This window comes from Triticum aestivum, chromosome 5A (assembly GCF_018294505.1).
Source record: "Triticum aestivum cultivar Chinese Spring chromosome 5A, IWGSC CS RefSeq v2.1, whole genome shotgun sequence".
In the NCBI taxonomy this organism is placed as follows: domain Eukaryota; kingdom Viridiplantae; phylum Streptophyta; class Magnoliopsida; order Poales; family Poaceae; genus Triticum; species Triticum aestivum.
In genome coordinates this window covers 141,127,872-141,152,762 of record NC_057806.1, presented here as the reverse complement: position 1 = coordinate 141,152,762, position 24,891 = coordinate 141,127,872, and the positions used below count along the sequence as shown (strand labels likewise).

Below are 24,891 nucleotides of genomic sequence, written 5' to 3'. Positions count from 1 at the left end.
AACGGAGGGAGTAGTATATCAACTACTACAACTAACCAGAGAAAAACATTAAAACCTAATATGATGATTGAGACTTCACTGATTGTACTACCCCACTCACACACCTTAAATCTCAGGCCCTCGGACAGACCCTCCCCACTCTTGTGCTCTGTTCTCTTGCGCTACTAGCTAGCTTGCTGGGCAGCTCGGCTAGTCAGCTTGCTGGGCACTCCATCTCTGATCTCTCCATGTCCCTCATCACCGATGACCCCGACCACTCCCCGCGGGACTGCGCCACCAAGCGCCGCCACCACCACCACCACCACCACCACTCCGGTGGCTGGCGCCAGCGACGGCTGCTGATCGCGGCGGCGTCGGGCGCGGCGTCGCTGCTGGCACTGTGTATCATCCTCTGGCTCACCCTCCGCCCCTCAGCTCCGCGCTTCACGCTGCTGGCCGCCACCGCAACCTCCTCCAACGCAAGCACCGGAGGCGGCCTCGTGCGCCTCGACGCGGCCCTCATGGCGCACAACCCCAACGCGCGAGCCGCCGCGCTCTACGACGGCCTCCGGGCGCGCGCCTCCTACGCGGGCTTCCAGCTCGCCACCGCCGGGCCCCTCCCGCCGTTCCAGCAGGCCCAGGGCGAAGCCGTGCTCTCCGCCTCCCTCTCCTCGGCGGCGGAGGCGACCGCGGAGGAAGCAGCCGATGGACGGTCACCGGCGTTGCTGAGGCTGCGCATAGAGGGGCGGCTCCGGTGGAAGGTGGCGGCCTGGGTGTCCGGCGAGTGTGCCCTCGCCGCCGAGTGCGTCGCCGTCGCGGCGCCGTCGCAGCTCAGGGCCGTCGTCGTGCAGGGCACCGAGTGCGCCGTCACCATCGAATGAATAATAATTCTACACACGTATACATTATCTGCATCAGTCAACTGATGAATTACTTTAATTAACGTCTTTGCAAGTACTAGCTAGGAGAAGATCGACGGGATTAGCGTCTGCTTAATTACAGGGCTATTATGTTGTTGTATACTTGGGCCAACTCTAACCGATCCTTAAACATTAACGGAGTAAAAGGCTTAGGCTGGCCACAGTGAGAGTAACATCACACTTTTCAAGATAATTTTGCTTATGTGGCACATATTTAATGATGAAAAAGGTGATGGTGGTAACTTAGCTAGTTACTGTAACATCACACATAACAAGACAATATGAGTCTATAGGCTAATAAATGAACCATAACATAACAACACATATGTTACTACCCACTGTGGAGGTAGTAACATAGCCTAGTAAAATGTAATGTTACTAGTCTAAGTTACTTCCCATTGGGACTAGTCTTAGTGGAGTATTGATAGTAAATACTCCATCAAGTTATGGTCGGACCTAGTCGGTCCTCTAAACCTAGCGAAGTAAAAAAAATCATTTGCATTTCAATTTTGGCCATCGAAACACATTTCTTTGCTTCTTTATTTCATTTAACGACATTGAATTACATAATAATTCCTCAATTCTTTGCTAGAAGAGTAAGATTAAAGAAAACAAAAACCATAATTAGATATTTTAGAAAATATCCAACTTCCATAACTGCTCTCACTAGTCGGGTTAATATTTTCTCGATGCCTTCATTATTGATCTGCGGATTCTCGATTTTTTTTCGCGAATATGCAAAACTTGCATATTATTCATTGATAGGTAGGAGAGAAATAACAGAGGTGTACATGAGAAAATGAGAGGAGCACCACATAAGGTGTGGGAAAAACAAAGGCATACATTGATATGCGGATTCTTGATCTTGCATACTCCATTCTTTTTTTTTTGATTCTAAAGAAGTAGACGTTGCTTCCCCTCTATTTTTTTCTCTAATCTCACATCTAGTCTCATGTTTAGCCTCAATTCTAGCAACGAGTGCACGGACACTAATTTTCGTGCTACCAATAGATCGATGTATTCTTCTTCCCAATACCAAAACAAGCATCCATCATCCTACACACATAGATGGGCATCAATGAGGTATCGAAATTAAACCGAATCCGGTGAAAGTCTGAATCAAAACAAGCACATACCCCATCGATTGTGCATTTGAAGAACACCCATCCGGGATGTTTCGGTATGGTAGAAACTCAGTGCACCACTTGCCGTGTGCAGTCGTCGCATTGTATGACCAGCAGCTGCAAGCCGATGAGCCACTACGCGAGCGCCGAGCTCGGGAGAACCGACGGCGGGAGCGATTAGAGTGGCTAGCGGAAGAGCCGGTACCTGCATGCGGCGAGGAGGCTTTGTCGGGGTTGTGTGGGCCGCTTCCGAACAAATCCATGGCAAGGCGCGGCCGCCAGTGGCCGGAAACGCCAAATCCGGCGGCGGCGACAACAGACGCAGATCCCCTCAAGTTTTGGCGGTGGCGGGACGAGGAGGTGTAGGAGGACATCGGCGGAGGCCTACAAATCTTCCCCGACGGCTGGCCGGTGCCGGCGGGGAGAGGGAGGGGTAGGAGGGGCGACGGGGGCGAAGATGCCGCGCGGGAGGGGAGGGAGAGGCAGCAGAGGAGACTCGCGCCGTTTTACTTGACGAAGCAAAGAGGAAGTAAAAATAGGGAAAATACTAAGGAAAGGGGTAAATTTTTACTCCGTTAGGCCGGATTGGGAATCGGGTAGCGATTAATGAAGTAAAAAGCTAAATATAATCCACTAACCGATTATAGGGGATCGGTTAGAAATGCCCTTACTCTACTTAGGCCCTGACTGGATTGGCGTTTACTGGCACCATACCCCTACGGACCTTCATTAGTCGTTTTTCTTTCCAGTTAAAAAATCAAGTGTGGCCGTATTATACATATGTAAAATAAAAACATAAGAGAAGATTGACGTCACATGCACGTAGTTGCCTATCTTCTACTGACGAAAAAGCCCCCCCCCCCGTGCTTTATATTATAAAGCACTGGCCAAAGTGTACAGTCACAATCACGAAATCCAACGTCATAAAAACATAGGTCTTTCTGGGGAACAACAATACAATCCCCAAAAGCGAAAGGAAAAAACCAAGCGACTAGTCCGGCGTCGGAGGAGGAGTGGGGGTGGAGGCGCACATGGCGGAGAGAGTCTGGCGGCGGTGGAGCGTAAGCCGACGATGGTCGAGTCGATGGCGTCGTGGTCGCGCCGCTTGCTAAGCGGCCTCCAAAGCTGTAGAAAGCCAGACATTGGAAAAGAGCATCAGTTACACGAGAAGGGATTATGCGCTCAATCACCAACTTATTGCGAGCGTTCCAGAGCGTCCAAAGGAGCGTCCCGATTGCTATCCAAACGGCCGGGCGCGCAACCGACAAAAAACTACGAGCTTCTGCGTACATGTCCGGGAGATTGTTGTGAGTCCAACTCCCACCTACAGTCTCATGTAGACAAGACTAGAGGAACCTAGCAGGAGGGAACGTAAAGAATATATGATTCGAGTCCTCCGGGGTGAGGCACAAGGGACACAACCTGTCGGATGGGCCATTGTGCTTGTGCAAAACTTTGTCCCAGACGGAAGTCGCTCTCGAACCAGTTGCCAAAGGAAGATCCTAATCTTCAGAGGCAATTTAATGTCCCAGAGGAGGGATAGCTCATCTGGTCCTGGTACAAACAAGATCGCATGGTAGAGTGATCAGGATGAGAACTGGTCGTTGGTCTCTAGCACCATCTAGTCGAATCCTCCTCAAGGGAAGGAGTGTGGACAACAATACATGCGACAAGATCTTCCTAGAGAAGAAGCTCGACCGGCCCGAAGGAACGATGGAAACCTATGTTACCAAATCCGCTAGGGCCACGACCACTGATAGCCTCGGATTGGCACAGATCTGGAACAAAGGTTGGAAACGGATGGTGATACATCTCCAACATATCTACTTTTCCTAATGCTTTTCCTCTTGCTTTGGACTCTAATTTGCATGATTTGAATGAAACTAACCCCGGACTAACGTTGTTTTCAGCAGAACTACCATGGTGTTGTTTTTGTGCAGAAATGAAAGTCCTCGAAACGGAACGAAACATTGCGAGGATTTTTTATACAATAAACAAGAATTTCTGGAGTCAAGATCCACCAGAGGGGGGCACCTGGGTGGGCCTGGCACGCCCAGGTGGGTTGTCTCCACCTGCTGGCCCCGCAGACCGTGAAACCGACGCTATAAAATCCTATTTTTCTAGAAAAAAAATTAGGGAGAAAGAATTATCGCAATCCACGAGACGGAGCCGCCGTCACCTCCTGTTCTTCATCGGGAAGCCAAATCTGGAGTCCGTTTGGGGCTCCGGAGAGGGGGATCTTCGTTCTTCGTCATCACCAACCCTTCTCCATCGCTAATTCCATGATGCTCCCCACCGAGAGTGAGTAATTCCTCCATAGGCTCGCAGGTCGGTGAGGAGTTGGATGAGATTCACCATGTAATCGAGTTAGTTTTGTTAGGGCCTGATACCTAGTATCCACTATGTTCTAAGATTGATGTTGCTATGACTTTGCCATGCTTAATGCTTGTCACTTTGGGCCCGGATGCCATGATTTCAGATCTGAACCGTTTATGTTATCACCATTATATCAATGTTCTAGATTCGATCTTGCAAGTTATAGTCACCTACTACGTGTTATGATCCGGCAACCCCGGAGTGACAATAGTCGGGACCACTCCCGGTGATGACCGTAGTTTGAGAAGTTCATGTATTCACCATGTGTTAATGCTTTGTTCCGGTTCTCTATTAAAAGGAGGCCTTAATATCCCTTAGTTTCCAATAGGACCACGTTGCCACGGGAGGGTAGGACAAAAGGTGTCATGCAAGTTCTTTCAGCACGTATGACTATTTACGGAATAGATGCCTACATTATATCGATGAACTGGAGATAGTGCCTGATACGTCTCCAATGTATCTAGAATTTTTTATGTATCCATGCCATGTTTATAATATTCTTACATGATTTTGGTATGATTTGGTTAGAACTAACCCGGACTGACGCTGTTTTCAGCCGAACTACCGTGGTGTTGTTTTTGTGCAGAAATAAAAGTTCTCGGAATGCGCTGAAAATCAACAGAGATTTTTTTGGAAAATATAAAAAATACCAGAACGAAAAGTTCTCGGAGGGGAGTCCCGTGGGCCCCACGAGGGTGGAGGGCGCCCCCACCCCCCGGGCCTCATGGACTCTCCGTGGGGCCCCTAACTTGTTCTCAACGCCAACCTCTCCTATAAATCCCCAAACCTCCAGAAAATAATCTAGATCGGGAGTTCCACCGCCGCAAGCCTCTGTAGCCACCAAAAACAAATCGGGACCCTGTTCCGGCACCCTGCCGGAGGGAGGAATCATCACCAGTGGCCATCTTCATCATCTCGGCGCTCTCCATGACGAGGAGGGAGTAGTTCACCCTCGGGGCTGAGGGTATGTACCAGTAGCTATGTGTTTGATCTCTCTCTCTCGTGTTCATGATTTGGCACGATTTTGATGTATCGCGAGCTTTTCTATTATAGTTGGGTCTTATGATGTTTCTCCCCCTCTACCTTCTTGTAATGGATTGAGTTTTCCCTTTGAAGTTATCTTATCGGATTGAGTCTTTAAGGATTTGAGAACACTTGATGTATATCTTGCGTGGGATACCTGTGGTGACAATGGGGTATTCTATTGATTCACTTGATGTATGTTTTGGTGATCAACTTGCGGGTTCCGTGACCTTGGGAATCTATGCATAGGGGTTGGCACACATTTTTTCTTAACTCTCCGGTAGAAACTTTGGGGCACTCCTTGAAGTTCTTTGTGTTGGTTGAATAGATGAATCTAAGATTGTGTGATGCACATCGTATAATCATACCCGCGGATACTTGAGGTGACATTGGAGTATCTAGGTGACATTAGGGTTTTGGTTGATTTGTGTCTTAAGGTGTTATTTTACTATGAACTCTAGGGCTGTTTGTGAAGGAAATATGCCCTAGAGGCAATAATAAAGTTATTATTTATTTCCTTATAATCATGATAAATGTTTATTATTCATGCTAGAATTGTATTTACCGGAAACATAATACATGTGTGAATACATAGACAAACATAGTGTCACTAGTATGCCTCTACTTGACTAGCTCGTTAATCAAAGATGGTTATGTTTCCTAACCATGAACAAAGAGTTGTTATTTGATTAACGAGGTCACATCATTAGTAGAATGATCTGATTGACATGACCCATTCCATTAGCTTAGCACCCGATCGTTTAGTATGTTGCTATTGCTTTCTTCATGACTTATACATGTTCCTATGACTATGAGATTATGCAACTCCCGTTTACCGGAGGAACACTTTGGGTACTACCAAACGTCACAACGTAACTGGGTGATTATAAAGGAGTACTACAGGTGTCTCCAATGGTCGATGTTGGGTTGGCGTATTTCGAGATTAGGATTTGTCACTCCGATTGTCGGAGAGGTATCTCTGGGCCCTCTCGGTAATACACATCACATAAGCCTTGCAAGCATTACAACTAATATGTTAGTTGTGAGATGATGTATTACGGAACGAGTAAAGAGACTTGCCGGTAACGAGATTGAACTAGGTATTGGATACCGACGATCGAATCTCGGGCAAGTAACATACCGATGACAAAGGGAACAACGTATGTTGTTATGCGGTCTGACCGATAAAGATCTTCGTAGAATATGTAGGAGCCAATATGGGCATCCAGGTCCCGCTATTGGTTATTGACCGGAGACGTGTCTCGGTCATGTCTACATTGTTCTCGAACCCGTAGGGTCCGCACGCTTAAGGTTACGATGACAGTTATATTATGAGTTTATGCATTTTGATGTACCGAAGGTTGTTCGGAGTCCCGGATGTGATCACGGACATGACGAGGAGTCTCGAAATGGTCGAGACATAAAGATTGATATATTGGAAGCCTATGTTTGGACATCGGAAGTGTTCCGGGTGAAATCGGGATTTTACCGGGTTACCGGGAGGTTACCGGAAACCCCCGGGAGCCATATGGGCCTTCATGGGCCTTAGTGGAAAAGAGAAAGGGGCAGCCCAAGGGGGCTGCGCGCCTCCCCCCTTCCCCTAGTCCTATTAGGACTAGGAGAGGTGGCCGGCCACCCCTCTCCCTCTTTCCCCCTTGGGAATCCTAGTTGGAATAGGATTGGAGGGGAGTCCTACTCCCGGTAGGAGTAGGACTCCTCCTGCGCCTCCTCCTCCTGGCCGGCGCACCCTCCCCCCTTGGCTCCTTTATATACTGAGGCAGGGGCACCTCTAAACACACAAGTTGACACAAGTTGATCCACGTGATCGATTCCTTAGCCGTGTGCGGTGCCCCCTGCCACCATATTCCTCGATAATACTGTAGCGGAGTTTAGGCGAAGCCCTGCTGCTGTAGTTCATCAAGATCGTCACCACGCCGTCGTGCTGATGAAACTCTTCCCCGACACTTTGCTGGATCGGAGTCCGGGGATCGTCATCGAGCTGAACGTGTGCTCGAACTCGGAGGTGCCGTAGTTTCGGTGCTTGATCGGTTGGATTGTGAAGACGTACGACTACTTCTTCTACGTCGTGTCATCGCTTCCGCAGTCGGTCTGCGTTGGGTACGTAGACAACACTCTCCTCTCGTTGCTATGCATCACATGATCTTGCGTGTGCGTAGGAATTTTTTTGAAATTACTACGAAACCCAACAGTGGCATCCGAGCCTAGGTTACTTATGTTGATGTTATATGCACGAGTAGAACACAAGTGAGTTGTGGACGATACAAGTCATACTGCCTACCAGCATGTCATACTTTGTTTCGGCGGTATTGTTGGACGAGACGACCCGGACCAACCTTACGCGTACGCTTACGCGAGACCGGTTCCCTCGACGTGCTTTGCATAGAGATGGCTTGCGGGCGACTGTCTCTCCAACTTTAGTTGAACCAAGTATGGCTACGCCCGGTCCTTGCGAAGGTTAAAACGGAGTCTATTTGACAAACTATCGTTGTGGTTTTGATGCGTAGGTGAGATTGGTTCTTACTTAAGCCCGTAGCAGCCACGTAAAACATGCAACAACAAAGTAGAGGACGTCTAACTTGTTTTTGCAGGGCATGTTGTGATGTGATATGGTCAAGGCATGATGCTGAATTTTATTGTATGAGATGATCATGTTTTGTAACCAAGTTATCGGCAACTGGCAGGAGCCATATGGTTGTCGCTTTATTGTATGCAATGCAATCGCGATGTAATGCTTTACTTTATTACTAAACGGTAGTGATAGTCGTGGAAGCATAAGATTGGTGAGACGACAACGATGCTACGATGGAGATCAAGGTGTCGCGCCGGTGACGATGGTGATCATGACGGTGCTTCGGAGATGGAGATCACAAGCACAAGATGATGATGGCCATATCATATCACTTATATTGATTGCATGTGATGTTTATCTTTTTATGCATCTTATCTTGCTTTGATTGACGGTAGCATTATAAGATGATCTCTCACTGAATTATCAAGAAGTGTTCTCCCTGAGTATGCACCGTTGCAAAAGTTCTTCGTGCTGAGACACCACGTGATGGTCGGGTGTGATAGGCTCTACGTTCAAATACAACGGGTGCAAAACAGTTGCGCACGCAGAATACTCAGGTTAAACTTGACGAGCCTAGCATATGCAGATATGGCCTCGGAACACGGAGACCGAAAGGTCGAGCGTGAATCATATAGTAGATATGATCAACATAACGATGTTCACCATTGAAAACTACTCCATCTCACGTGATGATCGGTTATGGTTTAGTTGATTTGGATCACGTGATCACTTAGAAGATTAGAGGGATATCTATCTAAGTGGGAGTTCTTAAGTAATATGATTAATTGAACTTTAATTTATCATGAACTTAGTCCTGGTAGTATTAGCATATCTATGTTGTAGATCAATAGCTCGCGTTGTTGCTTTCATATGTTTATTTTGATATGTTCCTAGAGAAAATTGTGTTGAAAAATGTTAGTAGCAATGATGCGGATTTGATCCGCGATCCGAGGTTTATCCTCATTGCTGCACAGAAGAATTATGTCCTTAATGCACCGCTAGGTGACAGACCTATTGCAGGAGCAGATACAAACGTTATGAACGTTTGGCTAGCTCAATATGATGACTACTTGATAGTTATGTGCACCATGCTTAACGGCTTAGAATCGGGACTTCAAAGACGTTTTGAACGTCATGGAGCATATGAGATGTTTCAGGAGTTGAAGTTAATATTTCAAGCAAATGCCCGAATTGAGAGATATGAAGTCTCCAACAAGTTCTATAGCTAAAAGATGGAGGAGAATCGCTCAACTAGTGAGCATGTGCCCAGATTGTCTGAGTACTACAATCGCTTGAATCAAGTGGGAGTTAATCTTCCAGATAAGATAGTGATTGACAGAATTCTCTAGTCACCATCACCAAGTTAGTAGAACTTCGTGATGAACTATGATATGCAAGGGATAACGAAAACGATTCCCAAGCTCTTCGTAATGCGGAAATTGACGAAGGTAGAAATCGAGAAAAACATCAAGTGTTGATGGTAGACAAGACCACTAGTTTCAAGAAAAGGGCAGAGGGAAGAAGGGGAGCTTCAAGAAGAACAGCAAGCAAGTTGCTGCTCAAGTGAAGAAGCCCAAGTCTGGTCCTAAGCCTGAGACTAAGTGCTTCTACTGCAAAGGGACTGGTCACTGGAAGCGGATCTACCCCAAGTGATTGGCGGAGAAGAAGGATGGCAAAGTGAACATAAGTATATTTGATATACATGTTATTGATGTGTACTGTACTAGTGTTTATAGCAACCCCTCAGTATTTGATACTAGTTCAGTTGCTAAGATTAGTAACTCGAAACGGGAGTTGCAAAATAAACAGAGACTAGTTAAGGGTGAAGTGACGATGTGTGTTGGAAGTGGTTCCAAGATTGATATGATCATCGTCGCACACTCCCTATACTTTCGGGATTAGTGTTGAACCTGAATAAGTGTTATTTGGTGTTTGCGTTGAGCATGAATATGATTTGATCATGTTTATTGTAATACGGTTATTCATTTAAGTAAGAGAATAAATTGTTGTTCTGTTTACATGAATGAAACCTTATATGGTTACACACCCAATGAAAATAGTTCGTTGGATCTCGATCGTAGTGATACACATAATCATAATATTGAAATCAAAAGATGCAAAGTTAATAATGATAAGTGCAACTTGTTTGTAGCACTGCCGTTTAGGTCATATTGGTGTAAAGCGCATGAAGAAACTCCATGCTGATGGGATTTTGGAATCACTTGATTATGAATCACTTGATGCTTGCGAACCATGCCTTTTAGGCAAGATGACTAAAACGCCGTTCTCCGGAACAATGAAGTAAGCAACAGATTTATTGGAGATCATACATACTGATGTATGTGGTCCGGTGAATATTAAGGCTTGCAGCAGGTATCATTATTTTCTGACCTTCACAGATGATTTGAGCAGATATGGGGATATCTACTTGATGAAACATAAGTCTGAAATAGTTGAAAGGTTCAAAGAATTTCAGAGTGAAGTGGAAAAATCATCGTAACAAGAAAATAAAGTTTCTGCGATCTGATCGCGGAGACAAATATTTGAGTTACGAGTTTGGTCTTCAATTAAAACAATGTGGAATAGTTTCACAGCTCACGCCACCTGGAACACCACATCGTTATGGTGTGTCCGAACGTCGTAACCGCACTTTATTTGATATGGTGCGATCTATGATATCTCTTTACCACTATCGTTTTGGGGTTATGCATTAGAGACAGCTGCATTCACGTTAAAAGGGCACCATCTAAATCCGTTGAGACGACACCGTATGAACTATGGTTTGGCAAGAAACCTAAGCTGTCGTTTCTTAAAGTTTGAGGTTGCAATGCTTATGTGAAAAGGTTTCAACCTGATAAGCTCAAACTCAAATCGGAGAAGTGCGTCTTCATAGGATACCCAAAGGAAACTGTTGGGTACACCTTCTATCACAAATCCGAAGGCAAGACTTTTGTTGCTAAATTCGGAGTTTTTCTGGAGAAGGAGTTTCTCTTGAAAGAAGTGAGTGGGAGGAAAGTAGAACTTGACGAGGTAACTGTACCTGCTCCCTTATTGGAAAGTAGTACATCCCAGAAAAACTGTTTCTGTGACACCTACACCAGTTAGTGAGGAAGTTAATGATGATGATCATCAAACATCAGATCAAGTTACTACCAAACCTCGTAGGTCTTCCAGAGTAAGATCCACACCAGAGTGGTACGGTAATCATGTTCTGGAAGTCATGTTACTAGACCATGATAAACCTATGAACTATGAGGAAGCGATGGTGAGCCCAGATTCCGCAAAGTGGCTTGAAGCCATGAAATCTGAGATGGGATCCATGTATGAGAACAAAGTATGGACTTTGGTTGACTTGCCCGATGATCGGCAAGCAATTGAGAATAAATGGATCTTTAAGAAGAAGACTGACGCTGATGGTAATGTTACTGTCTACAAAGCTCGACTTGTCGCAAAAGGTTTTCGACAAGTTCAAGGAATTGACTACGATGAGACCTTCTCACCCGTAGCGATGCTTAAGTCCGTCCGAATCATGTTAGCAATTGCCGCATTTTATGATTATGAAATTTGGCAAATGGATGTCAAAACTGCATTCCTGAATGGATTCCTGGAAGAAGAGTTGTATATGATGCAACCAGAAGGTTTTGTCGATCCAAAGGGAGCTAACAAAGTGTGCAAGCTCCAGCGATCCATTTATGGACTGGTGCAAGCCTCTCGGAGTTGGAATAAACGTTTTGATAGTGTGATCAAAGCATTTGGTTTTATACAGACTTTCGGAGAAGTCTGTATTTACAAGAAAGTGAGTGGGAGCTCTGTAGCATTTCTGATATTATATGTGGATGACATATTACTGATTGGAAATGATATAGAATTTCTGGATAGCATAAAGGGATACTTGAATAAAAGTTTTTCAAAGAAAGACCTTGGTGAAGCTGCTTACACATTGAGCATCAAGATCTATATAGATAGATGAAGATGCTTGATAAGATTTTTTCAATGAATACATACCTTGATAAATTTTTGAAATAGTTCAAAATGGAACAGTCAAAGAAGGAGTTCTTGCCTGTGTTGCAAGGTGTTAAGTTGAGTAAGACTCAAATCCCGACCACAGCAGAAAATAGAAAAAGAATGAAAAGTCATTCCCTATGCCTCAGTCATAGGTTCTATAAAGTATTCTATGCTTTGTACCAGACCTATTGTATACCTTGCTCTGTATTTGGCAAGGGAGTACAATAGTGATCTAAGAGTAGATCACTGGACATTGGTCAAAATTATCCTTAGTGAAATAAGGAAATATTTCTCGATTATGGAGGTAACAAAAGGTTCGTCGTAAAAAGTTACGTCGATGCAAGTTTTGACACAGATCTGGATGACTCTAAGTCTCGATCTAGATACATATTGAAAGTGGGAGCAATAAGCTAGAGTAGCTCCATGCAGAGCATTGTTGACATAGAAATTCGCAAAATACTTACGGATCTGAATGTGACAGAACCGTTGACTAAATTATCTCACAAGCAAAACATGATCACACCTTAGTACTCTTTGGGTGTTAATCACATAAATGATGTGAACTAGATTATTGAATCTAGTAAACCCTTTGGGTGTTGATCACATATCGATGTGAACTATGGGTATTAATCACATGATGATGTGAACTATTGCTGTTAAATCACATGGCGATGTGAACTAGATTATTGACTCTAGTGCAAGTGGGAGACTGAAGGAAATATGCCCTAGAGGCAATAATAAAGTTATTATTTATTTCCTTATAATCATGATAAATGTTTATTATTCATGCTAGAATTGTATTTACCGGAAACATAATACATGTGTGAATACATAGACAAACATAGTGTCACTAGTATGCCTCTACTTGACTAGCTCGTTAATCAAAGATGGTTATGTTTCCTAACCATGAACAAAGAGTTGTTATTTGATTAACGAGGTCACATCATTAGTAGAATGATCTGATTGACATGACCCATTCCATTAGCTTAGCACCCGATCGTTTAGTATGTTGCTATTGCTTTCTTCATGACTTATACATGTTCCTATGACTATGAGATTATGCAACTCCCGTTTACCGGAGGAACACTTTGGGTACTACCAAACGTCACAACGTAACTGGGTGATTATAAAGGAGTACTACAGGTGTCTCCAATGGTCGATGTTGGGTTGGCGTATTTCGAGATTAGGATTTGTCACTCCGATTGTCGGAGAGGTATCTCTGGGCCCTCTCGGTAATACACATCACATAAGCCTTGCAAGCATTACAACTAATATGTTAGTTGTGAGATGATGTATTACGGAACGAGTAAAGAGACTTGCCGGTAACGAGATTGAACTAGGTATTGGATACCGACGATCGAATCTCGGGCAAGTAACATACCGATGACAAAGGGAACAACGTATGTTGTTATGCGGTCTGACCGATAAAGATCTTCGTAGAATATGTAGGAGCCAATATGGGCATCCAGGTCCCGCTATTGGTTATTGACCGGAGACGTGTCTCGGTCATGTCTACATTGTTCTCGAACCCGTAGGGTCCGCACGCTTAAGGTTACGATGACAGTTATATTATGAGTTTATGCATTTTGATGTACCGAAGGTTGTTCGGAGTCCCGGATGTGATCACGGACATGACGAGGAGTCTCGAAATGGTCGAGACATAAAGATTGATATATTGGAAGCCTATGTTTGGACATCGGAAGTGTTCCGGGTGAAATCGGGATTTTACCGGGTTACCGGGAGGTTACCGGAAACCCCCGGGAGCCATATGGGCCTTCATGGGCCTTAGTGGAAAAGAGAAAGGGGCAGCCCAAGGGGGCTGCGCGCCTCCCCCCTTCCCCTAGTCCTATTAGGACTAGGAGAGGTGGCCGGCCACCCCTCTCCCTCTTTCCCCCTTGGGAATCCTAGTTGGAATAGGATTGGAGGGGAGTCCTACTCCCGGTAGGAGTAGGACTCCTCCTGCGCCTCCTCCTCCTGGCCGGCGCACCCTCCCCCCTTGGCTCCTTTATATACTGAGGCAGGGGCACCTCTAAACACACAAGTTGACACAAGTTGATCCACGTGATCGATTCCTTAGCCGTGTGCGGTGCCCCCTGCCACCATATTCCTCGATAATACTGTAGCGGAGTTTAGGTGAAGCCCTGCTGCTGTAGTTCATCAAGATCGTCACCACGCCGTCGTGCTGACGAAACTCTTCCCCGACACTTTGCTGGATCGGAGTCCGGGGATCGTCATCGAGCTGAACGTGTGCTCGAACTCGGAGGTGCCGTAGTTTCGGTGCTTGATCGGTTGGATTGTGAAGACGTACGACTACTTCTTCTACGTCGTGTCATCGCTTCCGCAGTCGGTCTGCGTTGGGTACGTAGACAACACTCTCCTCTCGTTGCTATGCATCACATGATCTTGCGTGTGCGTAGGAATTTTTTTGAAATTACTACGAAACCCAACAGTTTGTGACACTTGTAGGAATAGCCCAAAAGATTGATCGGAAAGAATAACTTTGAGGTGGTTTCGTACCCTACAATAATCTCTTCATTTGTTCTCCGCTATTAGTGACTTTGGAGTGACTCTTTGTTGCATATTAAGGGATAGTTATATGATCTAATTATGTTATCCTTGTTGAGAAAACTTGCACTTGTGAAAGTATGAACCCCAGGCCTTGTTTCAAAGCATTGCAATACCGTTTGTGCTCACTTTTATCATTAGTTACCTTGCTGTTTTTATATTTTCAGATTACAAAAACCTATATCTACCATCCATATTGCACTTGTATCACCATCTCTTCGCCGAACTAGTGCACCTATACAATTTAACATTGTATTGGGTGTGTTGGGGACACAAGAGACTCTTTGCTATTTGGTTGCAGGGTTGTTTGAGAGAGATCATCTTCATCCTATGCCTCCCACGGATTTAAACCTTAGGCCATCCACTTGAGGGAAATTTGCTACTGTCCTACAAACCTCTGCACTTGGAGGCCCAACAACGTCTACAAGAAGAAGGTTGTGTCGTAGACATCAAGCTCTTTTCTGGCGCCATTGCCGGGGAGGTTAGTGCTTGAAGGTATATCTTTAGATCTTGCAATCAAATCTTTTAGTTTCTTGTTTTATCACTAGTTTAGTCTATAAAAGAAAACTACAAAAAAATGGAATTGAGGTTGCCTCATATGCTTCATCTTTTTAATATCTTTCGTGAAAATGATGGAAAGGAAAATTGTGCTCAAGTGTTAGAAGAAGAATGCATTAAAATGTTTGGCACTAAATATTTGAATGATGAGCATGATTGCAATGTTGTTAGTATGAATTCTTTGAATATCCATGATGCTAATGATATGCAAAGCTACAAGCTTGGGGATGCTATGTTTGATGAAGAAGATATTTTTAGTCCCCCAAGTTTTGATGAGCAAATTTATTATGATGATAGCATGCCTCCTATTTACGATGATTATGTTGATGAAAGTGGTTTCAGAGAGGTCATGACTTTATTTAGTGATGAATCCACTATTTCGGAAGAGGTTCCAATTGATTATGAGAACAAAGTTGCTATATATGATGATTATTGTGATGACATGTATGCTATAAAGAATAATGATAACCATGAAACTTGTCATCATGATTTTAATTTTCAATTGGATTATGCCTCACATGATAGTTATTTTGTTGAGTTTGCTCCCACTACTATGAATGAGAAGAATTTTGCTTATGTGGAGAGTAGTAAAATGTCTATGCTTATGAATCATGAAGAGAATGCTTTATTTGATGATTATATTGTTGAATCATTCATGATGCTACTGAAAATTATTATGAGGGAGGAATATATGCTTGTAGGAGTTGCAATAATATCAAGTTTCCTCTCTATGTGTTGAAAATCTTGAAGTTTTGCTTGCTTTACCTTCCTATGCTAGTTGATTCTTGCTCCCATAAACTATTTGCTCACAAAATCCCTATGCATAGGAAGTGTGTTAGACTTATATATGCTAGTCATATTATTCATGATGCTCCCATTATGTTTCAATTGCTATCTTTTATGTGAGCATCATTGAAATCATCATGCCTAGCTAAAAAGGCATTAAAGAAAAGCGCTTGTTGGGAGGCAACCCAACATTTAACCCTACTGTTTTTGTGTGTTCACATGATTAAGCTACTGTAGTAATCATGTTTTATAGCTTTTGTTTCAAAAAAGTGCCAAGTAAGACCTTTGGGATGGTTTATGGTGATAGTTGATTTGATCTTACTAAAAAACAGAAACTTTTACGCTCAGGAAAACAATTCTCATTTTTATCATAAGCAGGATAAAATACTGATTATTTTTGCACAAGGTTAATAAACCAATTTCTTAGGTTGTCCTAATTTTTCAGAATTTTTGGAGTTACAGAAGAATTCGAGAGCTACAGATTACTACAGACTGTTCTGTTTTTGACAGATTCTGTTTTCTATGTGTTGTTTGCTTATTTTGATGAATCTATGAGTAGTATCGAAGGGTATGAACCATAGAGAAGTTGGAATACAGTAGATATTACACAATATAAATAAAGAATGAGTTCACAACAATACTAAAAGTGGTGATTTTATGTCCTTATACTAACGGAGCTTACAAGTTTTCCGTTGAGTTTTGTGTTGTGAAGTTTTCAAGTTTTGGGTAAAGATTCGATGGAATATGGAATAAGGAGTGGCAAGAGCCTAAGCTTGGGGATGCCCAAGGCACCCCAAGGTAATATTCAAGGACAACCAAGAGCCTAAGTTTGGGGATGCCCCAGAAGGCATCCCCTCTTTCGTCTCCGTTCATCGGTAACCTTACTTGGAGCTATATTTTTATTCACCACATGATATGTGTTTTGCTTGGAGCGTCATTTTATTTTCTTTTGTTTTGCTTGCTGTTTGAATAAAATACCAAGATCTGAAATTCTTAAATGTTAGAGAGTCTTCACATAGTTGCACAATTATTCTACTACTCATTGATCTTCACTTATATCTTTTGGAGTAGTTTGTCGTTTGCTCTGGTGCTTCACTTATATCTTTTTAGAGCACAACGGTGGTTTTATTTTGAAGAAATAGATGAACTCTCATGCTTCACTTATATTTTTTTGAGAGTCTTTAGAACAGCATGGTAATTTGCCTGAGTTATAAAATTAGTCCTAATATGATAGGCATCCAAGGGGGATATAATAAAAACTTTCATATAAAGTGCATTGAATACTATGAGAAGTTTGATTCCTTATGATTATTTTGAGATATGAGGATGGTGATATTAGTGTCATGCTAGTAGAGTACTTGTGAATTTGAGAGATGCTTGTGTTAAACTTTGTGATTCCCGTAGCATGCATGTATGGTGAACCATTATGTGATGAAGTCGGAGCATGATTTATTTATTGATTGTCTTCCTTATGAGTGGCAGTCGGGGATGAGCGATGGTCTTTTCCTACCAATCTATCCCCCTAGGAGCTTGTGCGTAGTACTTTGTTTCGATGACTAATAGATTTTTGTAATAAGTATGTGAGTTCTCTATGACTAATGTTGAGTCCATGGATTATACACACTCTCACCCTTCCACCATTGCTAGCCTCTCTTGTGCCGCGCAACTTTCACCGGTACCATAAAACCCACCATTACCTTCCTCAAAACAGCCACCATACCTACCTATTATGGCATTTCCATAGTCATTCCGAGATATATTGCCATGCAACTTTCCGCCGTTCCATTTATTATGACACACTTCATCATTGTCATATTGCTTTGCATGATCATGCAGTTGACATCGTATTTATGGCAAAGCCACCTTTCATAATTTTTTCATACATGTCATTCTTGATTCATTGCACATCCCGGTACACCGCCGGAAGCATTCATATAGAGTCATATTTTGTTCTGAGTATCAAGTTGTAATCCTTGAGGTGTAAATAAATAGAAGTGTGATGATTATCATTATTAGAGCATTGTCCCGTGTGAGGAAATAAAAAAAAGAGGCCAAAGAAGCCAAACAAAAAAAACAGAAAAAAGAGAAGGGACAATGCTACTATCCTTTTTCCACACTTGTGCTTGAAAGTAGCACCATGATCTTCATGATAGAGAGTCTCCTATGTTGTCACTTTCATATACTAGTGGGAATTTTTCATTATAGAACTTGGCTTGTATATTCCAATGATGGGCTTCCTCAAATGCCCTAGGTCTTCATGAGCAAGCAAGTTGGATGCACACCCACTTAGATTCTTTTTGAGCTTTCATATACTTATAGCTCTAGTTCATCCGTTGCATGGCAATCCCTACTCACTCACATTGATATCTATTGACGGGCATCTCCATAGCCCGTTGATATGCCTAGTTGATGTGAGACTATCTTCTCCTTTTGTCTTCTCCACAACCACCATTCTATTCCACCTATAGTGCCATGTCCATGGCTCACGCTCATGTATTGCGTGAAAGTTGAAAAAGTTTGAGAACATCAAAAGTATGAAACAATTGCTTGGCTTGTCATCGGGGTTGTGCATGATTTAAATATTTTGTGTGATGAAGATAGAGCATAGCCAGATTATATGATTTTGTAGGGATAGCTTTCTTTGGCCATGTTATTTTGAGAAGACATGATTGCTTTGTTCGTATGCTTGAAGTATTACTGTTTTTATGTCAATATTAAACTTTTGTTTTCATTCTTATGGATCTGAATATTCTTTCCACAATAAAGAGAGATTACACTGATAAATATGTTCGGTAGCATTCCACATTAAAAATTCTGTTTTTATCATTTACCTACTCGAGGACGAGCATGAATTAAGCTTGGGGATGTTGATATGTCTCCAACGTATCTATAATTTTCGATGTATTCATGCCATGTTTATAATATTTTTACATGATTTTGGTATGATTTGGTTAGAACTAACCCGGACTGACGTTGTTTTCAGCAGAACTACCGTAGTGTTGTTTTTGTGCAGAAATAAAAGTTCTCGGAATGCGCTGAAAATCAACGGAGATTTTTTTGGAAAATGTAAAAAATACTGGAACGAAAAGTTATAGAAGGAGAGTCTCATGGGCCCCACGAGGGTGGAGGGCGCCCCCACCCCCCTGGGGCATACCCCTATGCCTCATGGACTCTCTGTGGGGCCCCCCTGACTTGTTCTTGACGCCAACCTCTCCTATAAATCCCCAAACCTCCAGAAAATAAACTAGATCCGGAGTTTCGCCGCCGCAAGCCTCTGTAGCCACCAAAAACAAATCGGGACCCTGTTCCGGCACCCTGCTGAAGGGAGGAATCATCATCGGTGGTTGTCTTCATCATCCCGACGCTCTCCATGACGAGGAGGGAGTAGTTCACCCTCGGGGCTGAGGGTATGTACCAGTAGCTATGTGTGATCTCTCTCTCTCTCCCTCTCTCGTGTTCTTGATTTGGCACGATCTTGATGTATCGCGAGCTTTGCTATTATAGTTGGATCTTATGATGTTTCTCCGCCTCTACCTTCTTGTAATGGATTGAGTTTTCCCTTTGAAGTTATCTTATCAGATTGAGTCTTCAAGGATTTGAGAACACTTGATGTATGTCTTGCGTGGGATACCTGTGGTGAAAATGGGGTATTCTATTGATTCACTTGATGTATGTTTTGGCGATCAACTTGTGGGTTCCGTGACCTTGGGAATCTATACATAGGGGTTGGCACACGTTTTTGTCTTGACTCTTCAATAGAAACTTTGGGGCACTCCTTGAAGTTCTTTGTGTTGGTTGAATAGATGAATCTGAGATTGTGTGATGCATATCGTATAATCATACCTGCGGATACTTGAGGTGACTATCGGTGTTTTGTGAATGGGGGTCCCCAGACTTGCCTGCCTGCGGGCCACAGCATGGCTCCACCAGTGGCCCTGTACGACCCATCTTCACCAGCAAACATTCAAGACCCTCATGAGGGGCTAGACCTCGCGAGGCAAACGATGCAAGGCCTCCTCAGGAGCGGCCTCACCAGGCTGGCTCGCGAGGGGTGGAGAGATCAAGGCGAGGGGCACCTCGCGAGGTTCCTGTGACGCAAGTCGTGACGACTAGAACCAGGCGGGCGCCAGCGTGCAGTGTCCTCGTTTCCTATTTGGTGCTAAAGGGGCAAGCGAAGTCGAGGAGTCCCGAGGCATCAGGCAAAGGTTTGCATATCGGCGCAACAAGACCAAGACCAGCAGGACGGCAAAACAGAGGTCATCATGGAGCCCAAGATGGCGTCACGCTAGAGCCTTTGGCAGGCGAAGACCACTTTTGTCAGGATAGCTTGTACTAGTTGTCTCCCTTTGAATTTGGCCATTGTGGGATCCCTTCCCGCTCAATATTTGGGAAGAGGACCAGGGCCTCTATAAATAGGACTAGCCACCACCAAGGGAGGCGACGGATTGAGACCCAGACCATCCCAAACCACACAAGCACACCAGCACAAGAACACCTCTCCTCGCGAGGCTGTTCTTCCCTTGTAACTATGCATCCTCAGCCCAAGAGGCAATCCACCACACCACACTGGAGTAGGGTATTACACCACAATGGTGGTCCGAACCAGTATAAATCTTGTGTCTCGTGTTCTTCGGGTTCGTCGAGCTAGGCTGTGAGATCGAAGAGTGTGTGAGCTAGAGAGGGGAAGAGATCTTCGTGCGCACCCCAGTGTTCGAACCTCAAGGGTTTTGCCGAAACCCAAAATCCGACATTTGGCGTGCCAGGTAGGGGGCGCTGAAGCTTTCCCCATCGTTGATCCGCACTTCACCGCTTCGCCAAGATCATGGCCGACGCTCGCTAGGCCCGCGCTGAGCGCCGGGCCGCTCTCGCCACCCGTGTCGCTCAGACTGCCCCTGTCGGCGGACCTCCCCACCGTTCTCCGTCACCCGCCGCCAACGCCGCCACCGGCCCGGTGGCAAACGAGCAGCAAGCCTCTTCACTGCACCCCTCTGTGCGGTGAGATGGTCGCACCGCCACCCCGTCGCTGACTCCGACCGTCTCATCATCGCACACTCGCCACGCCCCCACGGACGCGCAGGCCGCGCTACTCATGGCACACGAGCTCCTGCACTACCGCCCGGTCGACGACCTCTATGAGGACTGGTTGGACCGCATCATCGAGCTCGTCAGCGCCGCAGGGGGCTCTCCGGCGCCATCCCTCTCGCTGCCTCACCCGCCCTGGCTGCGGGCGATGTGGCTCACGGAGCGCCTCCACCCCCTCAGCACCAAGATGGCACCCTCGCACCGAGGCGCGCGGCTCAGGGAGCGCCTCAGCCTCTTCCGCGTCAAGACGGCATCCTCGCTCCAAGGTGCGCGGCCCGGCGGCGTGATCCTCCGCGCCATGTGCCCACGCACGAAGAAAGTAGTTGCCAGGAGGTTCCCCGTCCTCAAGAAGACGCTCCACCGCTTCCAGCACCACCACGTCAGGATCGCTTGCTGCGGCAGGGCCATGCGCCACTTGCCGTGGCGGAACAGGGACATCAAGGTCAAGCTCCACCTCCATGACGGGCCCCGGTGGCCACGGCGGGTTGCCGTGCCTTCACTCCTGAGCTGCGTAGCATCGTCTGGCCGAGCAAATTCAAGCCGGATCTGCCCCCTCGCTACGACGGCACCCCCGACCCTGCTGAGTTTTTGCAGCTCTACGAGCTAAGCATCGAGGCAGCCAACAGCGACGAAAAAGTCATGACAAACTGGTTTCCCATGGCTCTCAAGGACGGTGCCTGCTCATGGCTCCTGAACCTGCCCCCAGGCTCGATTTCCTCCTGGGACGAGATGCGCAGCCGCTTCATCGCCAACTTCCAGGGCACTCGCAACCGACCCCCGGTCACGGGCGACCTGCGCCGCATCAAGCAACAACCAGGAGAAACCCTGTAGAAATACATCCAATGCTTCAACATCGCGCGAATCAAGATCCCCAAGGTGACGGACGAGGCCATCATCTCGATGTTTTCTGGCGGCGTCCACGATGTCAAGATGAAGGAGGAGCTCGCCATCCATGAGGAGCTGTGCACGACCTTGGAGATATTCAACATAGCAACCAAGTGTGCATGGGCTGAGGAGGGGCGTCTCTCCCTCCTCGAGCTTCCAGCTGTGGATCTAGAGGAGAAGAAGGCCAAGGTCAAGGACGTGAAGCACAAAGGGGTGGCCGTGCTCGCAGCAGAGCCGGACACCAAGCGCGGCCGAGATCTTCCTGAGTCACCCAAGGGCAGCCGCATGTTCTGCGCCTTTCACAATGTGCGTACGCACAACACCAACGACTGTCAAGAGCTCAGGGCCATTCGAGATGGATGCTTCGGTCGACGTCCCGAGCGCAACGACCGTGGCTACGGCCGAGGAGGTGGACGCGGTGGAGGACGTTGGGACGACTGTGGGCCCCGCCAAGAGTGGCGCGACCAGCCTCACGATGATCGTTGGCAGGACCAGCCTCGCGAGGGCGCCTGGAGGGACCAGCCTCGTGAGGACCGCCCTCAGGGCAACCCTGGTCTCCCTCCGCTGCCGCCGCCAAGAAGGAACGACGACCATCAACATGACGAAGGGGCCGGGGGCTTTCAGGAGCCGCGCTCCATCGCTTGCATCTTGGGTGGCACTCATGCCCCAGCCTCCCAGCGCATTTTCAAGCAGTTCTCCCGAGAAGTGAATGCAGTCCTCCCCAAGCTCGAGGCTACGCGCCCGCTCAGGTGGTCCAAGTGCGCCATCACCTTTAGCTCGGCGGACCAGCTCAAGTGCGCGGCAACCGCTAGCGTCCTCCCGATGCTCTGCTCACCCGTCATCAGCAATGTCCAAGTCACCAAGACCCTCATCGACGGCGTCGCAGGACTCAGTGTCCTGTCCGTCAAAACATTCGACAGCCTCCAAGTGCCATACGATCAGCTCCAGCACACCAAGCCTTTCTCAGAAGTGACAGACGGCTCCACCACCCGATAGGGAAAGTTCGCCTCCTTGTCACCTTCGGTCAGCGCGACAACCACCGCTCCGAGCTCATCGACTTCGATGTTGCCCATGTCCGCCTGCCATACAACACCATCCTTGGATACCCGGCACTGGCCAAATTCATGGCAGTCACCCACCATGGCTACAACGTCCTCAAGATGCCGGGAAGCGGCGGAATCATCACGGTCCCTTGCGAAGAAAGAGACGCGGTGTGCTCCCTCGAGCGCACCTTCCAAACTGCATCACTCGAAGACCCTGAAAGTGCGGGTGCGCATTACCCTCCTGAGGCCAACCCCAAAAAGAAGAAGCAGCTACTCTGCGCTAGGCCTCAAGGGAGCGGCACCTCCAGCGGCACCACTTCAGGATCCGCGCCAGTGGCTGGGGCGCCTCCCTCCCTCGCATAGGGAGGTGTGCCCGGCGCCCTCCTCGGGCAGGGCTCGGGGGCTTTCTTCTAGAGGGCCTCAGACCTGGCCAACATAATGAGGGAGGCGCTCGGGCACCACGTGGAGGCATGCTTCGCGGCGCGTTTCCCTCAGGAGGACACCAGGCGAGGAGCGCCCAACGCTCAGGAGTTCATCATCAAGGCATCTCAGGAGCTTTAGGAAGCAAGATCAATATGTGGCGACCGCCGCCCACCTGGCGCCGCTCCCCACCCAGGCGAGGGTGGTGAGCTGCGCGTCTGCATCGACATCCCAGGGCTCAACAGGGCCGCATCTCAGGAGCGCTTCTGGCCTTCACGTGCTGGTCAGTGTGAGGGCCCGCCTCACAGCTACGTTCGCATGTCGTTCGGCCTGTCGAGCGCGGCTGCTGCCTTCCAGTGCAATCTGTGGAGCATCCTGGCAGGTCAGGAGGCCAGGCATCACACGGTCCTGGCGGAGATGGAGACGACCCTCCGGAGGCCACCTGAGCCTCCACAGCCTCTGTGACGCCCCCGATTTGACCGTACACTAATCATACACGCGAATGTGTACGATCAAGATCAAGGACTCACGGGAAGATATCACAACACAACTCTAGACACAAATTAAAATAATACAAGCTGTATATTACAAGCCAGGGTCCTCAAGGGCTCGAATACACAAGAGTCAGCGGAAGCAATAATATCTGAGTACAGACATAAGTTAAACAAGTTTGCCTTAAGAAGGCTAGCACAAACTGGGATACAAATCGAAAGAGGCGCAGGCCTCCTGCCTGGGATCCTCCTAAACTACTCCTGGTCGTCGTCAGCAGCCTGCACGTAGTAGTAGGCACCTCCCGAGTAGTAGCAGTCGTCATCGACAGTGGCGTCTGGCTCCTGGACTCCATTGTCTGGTCGCAGCAACAGAGTACAAAAAGGGGAAAAAGGGGAAGCAAGGCAACCGTGAGTACTCATCCACAGTACTCGCAAGCAAGGAGCTACACTACATATGTATGCCTTGGTATCAAATGGAAAGGGGGTAGCATATGTGGACTGAACTGCAGAATGCCAGAATAAGAGGGGGATAGCTAGTCCTATCGAAGACTACTCTTCTGGCAACCTCCATCTTGCAGCATGTAGAAGAGAGTAGACAGTAAGTTCACCAAGTATCATCGCATAGCATAATCCTACCCGGTGATCCTCCCCTCGTCGCCCTGTGAGAGAGCGATCACCAGTTGTATCTGGCACTTGGAAGGGTGTATTTTATTAAGTATCTGGTTCTAGTTGTCATAAGGTCAAGGTACAACTCCGGGTCGTCCTTTTACCGAGGGACACGGCTATTCGAATAGATAAACTTCCCTGCAGGGTGCACCACATTTCCCAACACGCTCGATCCCCTTTGGCCAGACACACTTTCCTGGGTCATACCCGGCCTCGGAAGATCAACACGTCGCAGCCCTACCTATGCACAACAGAGAGGTCAGCGCGCCGGTCTAAATCCTATGGCGCAGGGGTCTGGGCCCATCACCCATTGCACACCTGCATGTTGCGTACGCGGCCGACGAGCAGACCTAGCCTCCCTTATACAAGAGCAGGCAT

At 46.6% G+C, this 24,891-nt stretch overlaps 1 protein-coding gene across 1 annotated transcript; it reads left to right on the top strand.

Moving 5' to 3' along the window:
• Positions 1-117: 117 nt before the first annotated feature.
• On the top strand, positions 118-1,112 carry LOC123106723 (NDR1/HIN1-like protein 26). Its single transcript, XM_044528812.1, has one exon. The coding sequence runs from the start codon at positions 228-230 to the stop codon at positions 858-860; it is 633 nt and encodes a 210-aa protein (XP_044384747.1). The 5' UTR covers positions 118-227; the 3' UTR covers positions 861-1,112.
• The last annotated feature ends 23,779 nt before the right edge of the window (positions 1,113-24,891 follow it).

Coding starts and splice junctions, on each gene's coding strand:
- LOC123106723 (XM_044528812.1), top strand. CDS start 228: ATGTCCCTCATCACCGATGACCCCGACCACTCCCCGCGGGACTGCGCC.